Genomic DNA, 11,966 nt, shown 5'->3' with positions numbered 1-11,966 from the left:
AAAGTTTACAGGGCATCATTTGATTTCTTGACTGCTACTTCCATGAGTGTTGATAGTTGATCCAAAAAGAATGAAGTCCTTGACATCTTCAACCTTTTCTCCGTTGATAAGAATGTTGTTTATTGGTCCAGTGGTGAGGATTTTTGTTGTCTTTAACATTGAGATGTAATGCATACCAAAGTTTGTGCTCTTTGATCTTCATCAGTAAATGTTTTAAGTCCTGTTCACTTTCTGCAAGCAAGGTTGTATCAGCTGCATATTGCAGGTTGTTAATGAGTCCTCCTTGTTACTATATTAGGAATGACAAATTTAAGAGCATTAGTGTCACATTCATTGTCAAAAAGAACATTTGAAGATCTATATTGAAGTACAGTGCTGTTTATGACAGGATAATATCCATACCCCTACAAGCAAGACCGGTTAATATCACTAAATGCAACAACCACTAAAGCCAGTGATGATGAAATTTAATAATTCTGCAACTTCTTTAAGTCTGAAATTGATCAAACATGCAATCAAGATGCATTGATAATTAGGTGATTGGAGTGGGAAGGCTGAAAACAAAGAGGAAGAATCAGTAGTTGGAAAATATGGCCTTGAATGTAGAAATGATGATGGAGATTCCATGACAGAATTTTATAAGACCAACAATGTATTCATTGCAAATAAAAGACAATTATACACATGGACCTTACCAGATGTAAAAAGTTGGCAAAAATCAAATTGACTATATCTGTGTAAAGAGACTGTAGAAAAAGCTATTTATTACCAGCCACAACGAGGTCAGAACCAGACCATCACTTGCTCATATGCAAGTTCAGGCTGTGGCTGAAAAAAATTAAACAAGTACATAACATCCAAAATATGACCTTGTATTTGGGTGTTAAGTGCTGTTGAGTTGGTCCTGACCAATAGGAACCCTGTATAAGATTTCCAAGGAGCAACTGGTGAGCTTGAACTGCCAACCTAGCAGTTTAAACTGACTTTGAAGTCCAACGCATTAGCCCACAGCATCTCACCAAGACCTTGAAAATATCTGAATTTAGAGACCATCTCAAGAGCAAATTTGATGCATTAGACAGAAATGACCAAAACCAGAATACTTAATGGGATGACATAAAAATGTTATGCAGGAAAAAAGCAAAAGACCGTTCAAAAGACAGGAAAGAAAGAAAAGACCGAAATGGTTGTCCAAAGAGACGCTGAAACTTTCTCTTCAGTGTAGAGAAAGCTAAAGAAATAGAAAAATAAGGAAGTAAAAGAGCTGAACAGAAAATCTCAAAGGTCACCTCTAGAAGACAAAGTCAAATATTATAATGAAAGCTGCAAAGACTGGGAGTTAGAAAACTAATAGGGAACAACATTTCTCAAAGTGAAAGAACTAAAGAAAAGATTCAAGCCTCAACTTGCAATAATGGACAAAATGTTGAATGATGTAGAAAGCATCAAAAGCAGATGGAAGAAATATCAGAGACACTGTGCCAAAAAGAAATGATAAGTATTCCATCATCTCTGGAGGTGACGTATGATCAACAACCTATGGTATAGAAGGAAGAAGCCCAAGCTGCACTAAAGGCAGGAGTTGATGGAATACAAATGGAAATCTATCAGTAAATTGATGCAGCAATAAAGGTGCTCTCTATCTATGCCAAGAAATTTGGAAGATGACTAGCTGGCCAACTGATTGAAGAGATCCATATTTGTGCCCATTTCAAAGAGAGGTACCCTAATGGAATGTAGAAATTATCGAACAATATCATTAACATTACATACAAGTAAATTTTTCTGAAGGTGGTCCTAGAAGGAGAACAGGATGCACTAAGCTAAAAACTATTACAACCACACATTGGCTGAAAACTGTCAGGAATCCAAGCCAGATTTAGAAGAGGATGTGGAATGAGGAATATCATTGCTGATACCAGATGGATCTTGGCTAAAAGCAGAGAATACAAGATGTTTAGTTGTGCTTTATTGACTATGGAAAGGCTTTTGACTGTGTAGTTCTTGACAAACTATGGATAACATTGTGAGGACTGAGTATTCCAGAGCACTTAGTTATGTTCATGAAGAACCTGTACATAACACAACAGGCTATTGTTAGAACAGAACAAGAGGATGCTCTCTGGTTTAAAATCAGGAAAGATGTACACCAGTGTTGTATTCTTTCACCATACTTCTTTAAGTTGTATGCTGAGAAACTGAGAAGCTGGATTATGTAAAGAAGAATGTGGCATCAAGATTGGAGGGAGACTCATTAACAACCTGAGATAAGCAGATAATAACCACCTTGCTTGCTGAAAGCAAAGAGGATTTAAAGTACTTTCTGATGATCAAAGACTACAACTTTCAGTATGAATTGCACCTCAGTGTAAAGAAAACAAAAATCTTACCACTGGAACAATAACTAACATGATGAGTGAAGAAAAGATTGAAATTGTCAACGACTTCATTTTGCTTAGATCCACAGTCAACACTCATGGAAGCTGAAGTCAAGAAATCAAAGTATGTGTTGTATAGGTAAATCTGCTGCAAAAAACTAAAGTGTTCAAGAGCAAAGATAATCAATTTGAGGACTAAGGTGTGCTTGACCCGAGCCACGGTATTTTCAATTGCCTCTTAACGCATGTGGAAGTTGGATAGTGACTAAGGAAGATGAAAGAAAAATCATTGCATTTGAGTTATGGTGTTGGAGGAGAATACTAAAAGTACTATGGACTGCCAAAAGAATAAATCAATCTATGTTAGAATAAGTACAGCCAGAATGTTCTTTGGAAGCCAGGATGGCCAGACTTTGGGCATATAACAAGGAACTAGTCTCTGGAGAAAGATATCATGTTTGGTAAAGTGGAGGGTCAGCAAAAAAAAAAAAAAGAGGAAGACTCCTCAATTAGATGGATTGACACAGTGGCAGCAACAATGGGCCCAGGCCTAACAATTGTGAGATGGTGCAGGAATAGGCAGTGTTTTCTTCTGTTGTGCATAGAATCACTATGAGTGGGAATTGACTTGATGGCCTCTAACAACGAACACTTCTAGTACTCCTAGAGGTCAGTCATCATTTACCGTCATTGTAAATGAGGTTATTGAGGTTAGCATCTCTTTCTACAGAGAGTACTGTAAGCTTTTGTTACTAGGTGCTGTCGAGTTAGTTCCAGCTCATAGCAACCCAGTGCTCACCAGAATGAAGCACTACTTGGTCCTCTGCTATCCTCATAGTCATTTCTCAGTATGAGTCCATTCTTACAGCCACTGTTTCAGTCCGTTTCATTTAGGGCCTTCCTCTTTTTCACTAACCCTTTATTTTTTCAATTTTTATGTCCTTCTCCATGGACTGTTGTTGTCGTTGGTAAGTGCTGTTGTTTCGGTCCTGACTCATAATGACTCTGTGTAGGGTTTCCAAGGAGTGGTTGGTGAGTTTGAACTTCCAACCTTGCAGTTCAAACCAACCTTGCGGCTGAGGGCTTATCTTACGTGACCACACCAGGACTCCAGGCACTGGCTCTCCTTATTACATGCCCAAAGGGTGTGAGATGAAGACTTGTCATCCTCTCTTCTAAGTAGCGTTGTAACTGTACTTCTTTCAAGACATGTTTGTTTGTTCTTCTGAATGTCCATGGTATATTCAACATTCTTTGCTAACAAATTCAAAGGCATCAGGTCTTCTTTGGTCTTCCTCATTCATTGTCCAACTTTCACATATATGAGGCGATTAAAAATACCACGGCTTGGGTCCGGTGCACCTTATTCTAGTCCTCAAAATGACCTCTTTGATCTTTGATACTTTAAAGACATCTTTTGCAGCAGATTTGTCCAGTGCAATACGTTCCTTGATTTCTTAACTGCTGCTTCCATGGGCATGTTGATTATAGATCCAAATAAAAGGAAATCTTAATATCTTCATTCTTTCCCCAGTTTATCATATCTCCAATGTTGCTTATGTTTGGTGTATAGGGAATTTTAACCTGTAGTTCAAGGACTTTTCTGTGAGAGTTGCTGATTATTTCCATATGGTTTCAATTTCTTGGGAAATTCCAAATTCAGATGGTGAAATTAAACTGCATTTTCTTAGGTAAACTATTTCATATTTACACTAGGTGGCAGCAGATAAAAGAGAATAAAATGTTTGCAAACAAGTCTCTTTGAATGCCTAACCTAACAGTTACAGGAACTTGAGTCACTTTTAGGTTTCCATGTTTCACCTCGGGACTCAGACTGAGCTAAAAGAAGCAGGTGGTGTTAGTTTTCCCTTCTGTGGGTGGAGCTACCAGAAAGACATGAGAGTGTTGGCCAGGTGAGCCGACATTAAAGTACCGTGTACATCACCCTCTAACACAGTGTATGGGTAAATAATAAAATGGTCTTGTTGTTGTTGTTGTTGTTAAGTGCCGTAGAGTCGGTTCCGACTCATAGCGACCCTGCACAGGGTTTCCAAGGCTGTAAATCTTTATGGGAGCAGACCGCCTCATCTTTCTCCTGCAGAACCGCTGGTAGTTTCGAACTGCTGACCTTGCAGTTCACAGCCCGATTCGTAACCACTATGCTACCAGAGCTCCTTACTACTTCTAAAACTACAGCTAGAACTGTCAAACATGATAAATATTTTTAAATTTCCCCTTCTCTTACAAGCTCTGCCTCTCTCCTCATCACTAACCCCTGGACGACTACAGCATGGCCTCTCTGCTCTCCCTTGTTGGTCCTTGAGATTCTACTTGTCTTTGTCAGATGACTCTCTGAAACACATTTCAGCCTGCAATTTATCTATACCTTCCCAAACCCCTTCACCCATTACAATATGACCCAGGCTAGTCTCTGTAATTGTTGTTGTTGTTACCCTGATGCAAAAGTATCAGATCAGCTTCTGTCTCTGCCTCGGATGCTCTGAAACTCACGTCAGTCTGATAATTTTTTTTTAATTAAATTTTTAAAAATATTTTATTGTGAATTAGGTGATAGTTTACATGGGAGAACATTAGTTTTACATTCATCCTATCGTATATTGTTTCATTGTCATGGTTACAATCCCCTCTATGCATCATCAACCAACCAAAGGGTATATATACCCTACAAGCCTGCCCACTCCCTCATCTGTCAGCACACAGCCCCTCTCCCTCTCTGGGTCTGAAGTCCCCAACTGCTCCATCTCTCCACGTCATCATCTCTGCCTCCATTTCAGGCATCACTGCTTCTCTGGGTAGGGTCACACTCTCTGCTCTTTTCTCTTGATGGTCCCAGGGACCTCTGCTCCTAGACTGCAAAGTTAATCACTCCCCTCCTTGCTACTAAACGTCTACCTTTACATTTCCAACCCTCACAATCAGTCCTGATAACAATTATTCACTGTTGTATCACAAGAGACCTATCTGCATTTCCTTTTATCAGCCCCACCTAGACAGATTGGATACTACTCAGTGGAGATTCTACCTTCCTCCACACCCTCTGGATTTAAGTTCCCTTTTGGAAGCTTGGAAGCCAGTCACTTCTTGCCTTTGTAGCCACCCCCCACCACCACTTTGGTTAGCCAGTGTCTAAGTTGCCCATCACTGTCTACTCTGTATGGAGGGGGTGGGAATGATCCTTGCTGTAAAGATTTGTTCCCTCTTTTGAGCTACTGCATCCATAGGTGTGAGTCAAATTCATCAAATTGTATCAGATTACTCTTTTTCCCTCTTCTTTCTTCTTCTAGTTGAGCTCTGATCATCCAATCATTGAAGCCAGGTCAAGTGAGTATTATCTGCAAGTGTGGTTGTTCTTATGTATATGCCCTCTCTTCTTATCAGCTGACGGCTTCACTCTCCACTCTAGTCCTCTGTGGCTATGTCACTGACTCTGGGCCCAAGAGTCCCTTGGCCTTTCCACACTGCTGGCCAACCAGGTCTCCACCCGGGTTCACAGGAGTCTATTGAACGTTGTAGGGCTTAGATCCGCAGCTTCATTGCTGTTTTTCCCTCACTTCCCCTTATTGGTGATGAACGTGGTCACCAATCAGAGGGTGTATTCCCATTGAGTCTTAGTCTTGGAAGGGTAATTAATTTTTAAGAGTCATCTTAAAACCCTATTTCCTTCATAGATAGCCTTTCTTACTATCTAAATGTTCAATCAACAGTTTCTTTTTTGAGGTTCTTCTGTACATGTAGTGGTGTACCATATATTTGATAACAAAATTTTACTTTGCCTTTTATTTCATTGTGATTAGTTTTGTATTATTTGAGAGACACATTGCAAGTATGATAGCCACATGTGTCATTTATTTCCTTGTATTTAGGAGGCCTGGTGTGGTGCTGTAGGATAAGCACGAGACCGCAAAGTCGGTTTCAACTGCAAGGTCGGTGGTTCTAACTCATCAGCCACTCCTCAGAAACCTTATACAGGGTTGCTATGAGTCGGACATGATTCCACGGCACTTAACAACGATAACAACATTTATAATATTTAATAAATATTTTGTGGAGGTGGTGGTTTAATTTCAGTTAACTTTGGATCTTTTTGAATTCTGAAATAACTTTCTTCAGAAATAGTCAACCGTGTAAATAGCCAGGGCTAACCACATGGTCGGTGGTTCAAACCCACCAGCCTTTCCTTGGAAACCCTATACAGAATCACTGTGAGTTGGAACTGGCTCCATGGCACTTAACAACAACAACTAGTTAACCATTACCTTGAGTTTCCTTGTAATTTTACTACATATGTTTGAGTCTGTAATTCAAATATTGTTCACTTTTGAATGTTTTTGATCTTTATATAAATGGAGAAGCATATGGAATATGTTTTTCTGTAACTTTCTTTTTAATTTAATGTTACAATCCTGAGATTTGTTCGTGTTGCCCTTAGTGGTATTTCATTCATTGTCATTGCTCTATAGTATGCCAGTGAATTTACAACAATATTAATTCTTATAATTTACTTATCTGTTGATGGACAGAGTATTTCCAGTTTTTGGGATTTGTAGCCATTACTGACAATGCTGTTGGAAGCAACATTGGCATCACTGAACTCTATTTTCTGCGGACTAATGGACGTTAAGTAGCATTTTGCTATTATTTTTCTTTTCCTCATTAGTAATGTTTCTGACTATCTTTTTATAAGCTGACTAGCGCTTAGGGTTTCTCTTTCAGAACTTACCATTCCTTGGGTTTGCTGCCTTTTTCATACTGGTTTATAGGTTTTTCTTTGATATTTTAGATAGGTCTCTTATTCTAATTTGACATTTTCATGTTCTACTACCTGATTATTAGCTTTGTGGCACCCATTGTTAAACAGAGCTGCTTAATTTTGGTGTAATCAGATGCTTTATTTTGTTTTTTGGTTTCGCTTTTGCATTTTTAAAGATGCCCTTCTTAATTCTGAGTCCCAGAAGTATTCTTATGCATTTTCTTTTATTAAATTTATACTTTTAATATAACATTTCATTTTCTCATTTGCTTGCTGTCTACCTCTACATGTAGTTTTATGCAGAGGTGGCATTATAAGATCAACAGTGAACTGCTAAACACAAGGTCGACAGTTCAGACCAGCCAGCAGCTCCTAGGAAACCCTATCCAGGGATTCCTGGTGTTGTGCTGTAGGGTAAGCATTGGATTGTGAGCCACAAGGGTGGTGGTTCAAACACACCATGTGCTCCTTGGAAAACCTGTACAGGGTTGTTATGAATCATCTCGACAACACTTAACAAGTTGAAACCGATTCAATGACACTTTAATAACAAACAACAATGTATGGTGAATCTGTATTCTAAGCTTCCAATCATGCGCCCTTTATTGATGTGTGTTATCATTTTAAACATATTTATTTCCTGTATTTTCAAGGCTCTTGTTTCTGAGCTTTTTATGGTATTTGTTGTTGAGTTAAGTATAGTCGAGTCGGGTCCAATTCATAGTGACCCTTTATATGGTCTCTGCGGAGTGTTTGAACCACTGACCTTATTTATAGCATCACACGACTCTCTATTTGTTCAGGCCTTCCTTATACTTACAAGTGCTTTATTATTTTCTCTTTGAAGGTGCTGCACATATTTGTATTTATTTTGATGTATTTAAAATTTTTATGATATTGCAAATGATGTCATATTTTAAATTACATTTTCTGTGTGCTGGAATAGAGAAGTGCAGTTGCTTTTGTGTATCTATTTCATATCTAGCAATCTTGTAGACTTTCTTATTAGTTTCTAATGATTTAACTGCCTTAATGATTTAATCTATTGATTATAAGTACCATGGACTACAGAAGAATAAACAAATCTCTTTTGAAAGAAGTACAACCAGAATGTTTTTAGCAATGAGGGTGGTGAGACTTTGTCTCTCAGACTTTGGACATATTATCAGGGGGTAGTAGTCCCTGAAGAATGACGTCATGCTTGGAAAAGTGGAGGGTTGGTGAAAATGAAGCAGACCCCCAACAAGATGGATTGGCCCTGTGGTAGTAATAGTGGGTTTAAAGATCACAACAGTTGTGAGGGGGCGCAGGACCGGCGGCTGTGTTGTATTCTGTTGGGCATAGAGTCATGAGTCGGAACTCACGTGACGGCACCTAACAGTAACAGTGATTTAACAATAAATTATTTTGCTATCTCTCCAAAGACAATCTTATTATATATGACAGTTTTATTTCTTTCTTTCTAATTCTTATACCTTTCATCTTTTGTTTCTTTTTCTTTCCTTAATGAACCAATTTAAGATTATTTTTAGCATCTTTTCAGACTACGCATTTTATTTTAAAAATCTATGAGTAAATTAATGTTGATTTTCTAATATGAAAGCAAACTTTTATTTATGTGATAAATTCAACGTGGATGTGATGGATTTATTGGAATAGATTTACCAGGACTGTTTGTATCCATGATCATAAGATACCAGTTTAATTATACAACACAGTAGAAACACATGCTCTTTGTTTTTTTTTTTTTTTTTTTTTTTTACAAATAACATCCAGTTTCTTATGGTGTAAAAATCTAATATTAACTACTTTTTTTTTTTTTTAAACACATCAACAGATTAATCCCAAACTAGAGGTAGTTGATTTGCAGACCTCTAATCCCCCAGTTGTGGACGTCCTTTCTTATGATTCAACCACAGTAAGTTTTCTTTGACATTTACGTAGTATTTGGTTATTTGGCACAATCCATTTTCCTTAAAAAGTTTGTGGGGAGAGGGATAAAATGTGGGCAAAGTAGCCTAAAATTTCACCATAGAGAAAAGCTTGTAAAGAAAGTCTTATTTATAGTGTATCTAAATAGCAGCAACAAGTGACAAAAAAAGGCCTTTAGCTTTAAGCCCCTGAAGCATGGTCTAATCCATCTTCACTATCTCCTCTTCTATTAAGGTACCACCCAGGTGACATAGCACTTGCAGTCACAGAACAGATTTGCTGCTTCGCTAATTGCCTTTCAAAGGTGCTAAACTTACTTGTAGTTACTGCAAAACTCATCATAAGAACAGATGGGAGGAATGGCATAGTTTGTGATGCACAGTGCTGGTATGGGGTCAATTTAGTGAAATGTTTTGGGTAAATTGTAATGTGTAGCAAAATCAAAACAAACAACATAGAAATCCTGACTTTATGACATCACAGATTTTCTAATTACCAGAAGGGATTCTCATTACTTTCAGTGATGATCTTCCCAGCAGAAAAGATTCTTAGGTACCTCATGAGAATTCCCAGTGACAAGAAGTCAACTGGAGGGCAACCACACAGGTTATTGTTAAGGGGAAGTCCAGGGATCATTGGACAACTGGAACCTCAAGCTATTCTGTGGTTTTCTTTCTGGAAGTGTTTCTGTTCATAAAAATAACCCTGTTAGCATTTTTGTATTAATAACTTACTTATGGAATTAAAAATTACCTAGATCATCTCATTCTTGCCACAGTACCTGGCATATCATGTTGTTGTTGTTAAGTGCCGTCGATTCGGTTCTGACCCGTAGCAACCCTGTAGAGGGTTTCTGAGGTAAACTTGTACCGCTGACCTTGCAGTTCAAATGGCTTTGCAGTCTGGCGCATTAATCCATAATGCCACACCAGGATACCATGTGCTTGATATATTTATATGGTTGTTATTGTTAAGTGACATCGAATTGGTTCTGACATATAGCGATTTTGTATAGAATTTCTGAGGCTGTAAATATTTGTGGGAGCAAAAAACCTCATCTTTCTCCTATGAAATAGCTGATGAGCTCGAACCGCTAAACTTGTGATTTGTAGCCCTGTGATTATCCTACAGAGCCACCATGTTTCCCATTTATATAGTAGGTGTTCAATATATTATGCTGAATAAATGACTCAAAAGCCATGCTTTTGAAACTGACAAATTAAACTCAATTAGGTTTTTCCTCTAAAGTAATAAAGATCACACACACAATGATGGTTTATGGAATGTTCCACTGCCTCGTGAAGTAGTTTGTAGACTAAAGTTGGGTATTCCTGGCCTAGAAGATATCACTGCTGTCAAAAATCTGTGGTGCATCCTTTTGAGACTCACTCTGCCAGTACGCTACAAGCTTTGTGAGCATGAGCCTCATGACCTGAGGAATCCAGATAGTATCCATAGACATTGTGACGTGAAACTGGGCATAACCACCTTAACAAGTGACTGAGGGGGTCTGTCCCTGATGGTAATCCAGAGGAGTCAAAGTCAACTAGTCTCTGTTGTGGAATGCTAACTCAGGGAATAGGGTATGTGTGGAACTTCCAGAGAACAATTCTGTGTAAACACATGGCAAGTTTTTAGTTGTGCTGCAAAGCAGAATTAGGTTAAAGAGTACAATTATTATCCACATAGGGATTAATATTACATTGATTCATGTGAAATTGATGTTTTATAGGCAAAAAGGATCTAATTTCAGTAATTTCATTTGGCTCAATCTAATCTCTAAGTAGTTAAAGGAAGAATCCACTGGCATTTTGAGTTATATGTTCAATATTTCATTAAAATAAAGCAATGAAATAAAGACCCACAACAAAACAAAAACCTAGTTTCTATAAAAATCATTTGGGGATTAGATGAATAAAGTACCATATAGAGAAATTCTTTTAACAATTTGGAAAGCAGCTGCACACACCTCCAGCAAGGTGTAACCACTTTTGATATTCTTGGGAGATGAGAATGTGTATAAAACATTTATATTTTTATAAAGAATATCTCTAAAGTGCTTTCTTTAAAATGTTAAGTCTGTATATCTTTCTTATAGATGGATGAATAATCAGTTAGAAAACTAAAGTGATACTATTAATCTAGTGGAGCACCACACCAGGACTCCTGACTCTTACATGTTGTTGTTGTTAAGTGTCTTCAAGTTGATTCCAACCCATAGAGACCTTAGATAGGGGTGGCTGGTGAGTTTGAACAGCCAAACTTGAAATTCAAACTGGCCTTGTGGTTGAGTGCTTATCCTACAGTGCCACACCAGAGAAGTGTTGATCTCAATTTTCTGAATGATTATTCTTATTACATTGTTACTTTTTGGTCAGGGCTCCAGTGAGTTATTTTAATATTTTCATTGATTTAATTAACTCTAGACTAGGGTTTTGTCATCCATTGTACTAGAACATTTAGCATTAGTTTTAACATATGATGTGGGATGTTCTAGACTCTTATCTTCCCCAACCCCACAAAAGGCAAGTGAGAGGAACCTGAGACTGTGGCACTCAACCGCCCTTCAGGTCTGGAAAGGAACGCATCGTCTTTCAGCCAAGCAGAAGTTAGGTATATAAGCAGAACAATTTTCAGCCAAGCAGCAGATATGGTGTATGGGGGGATTGATCAACAAGACTAGTAAGGTATGCTAACTGTGAATGATGGAATGGTCAACCACTGAAGATCAGAGAGGCAACAAGTACCTAAGAACAGTGTTGGGAAGGGATGGAAGGTGGGTAGAAAGGCAGTAGCAGCGACAGAGAGCAAGTAGCTGACTGCTGTTCCACAGAGGGAGGGCATTGCTATCATTGAGATGAAACAAGGTGCATTATTTGTTGAAT

The 11,966-nt window shown here is 38.1% G+C and overlaps 1 protein-coding gene across 1 annotated transcript in view; it reads left to right on the top strand.

Moving 5' to 3' along the window:
* POC1B (POC1 centriolar protein B) overlaps window positions 1-11,966 on the top strand; it is a 149,219-nt gene that overhangs the window by 92,224 nt on the left and 45,029 nt on the right. Inside the window, exon 10 of the mRNA XM_006870711.1 lies at window positions 8,987-9,067. Within this exon, the coding sequence (XP_006870773.1) occupies window positions 8,987-9,067 (81 nt within the window). The remainder of the gene's footprint in view (window positions 1-8,986; window positions 9,068-11,966) is intronic.

The sequence above is a fragment of the Chrysochloris asiatica genome, unplaced genomic scaffold, assembly GCF_000296735.1.
Source record: "Chrysochloris asiatica unplaced genomic scaffold, ChrAsi1.0 scaffold00149, whole genome shotgun sequence".
In the NCBI taxonomy this organism is placed as follows: Eukaryota; Metazoa; Chordata; class Mammalia; order Afrosoricida; family Chrysochloridae; genus Chrysochloris; species Chrysochloris asiatica.
The sequence above is the reverse complement of the archived record's forward strand: the minus strand, read 5'-3'. Positions and strand labels throughout refer to the sequence as shown.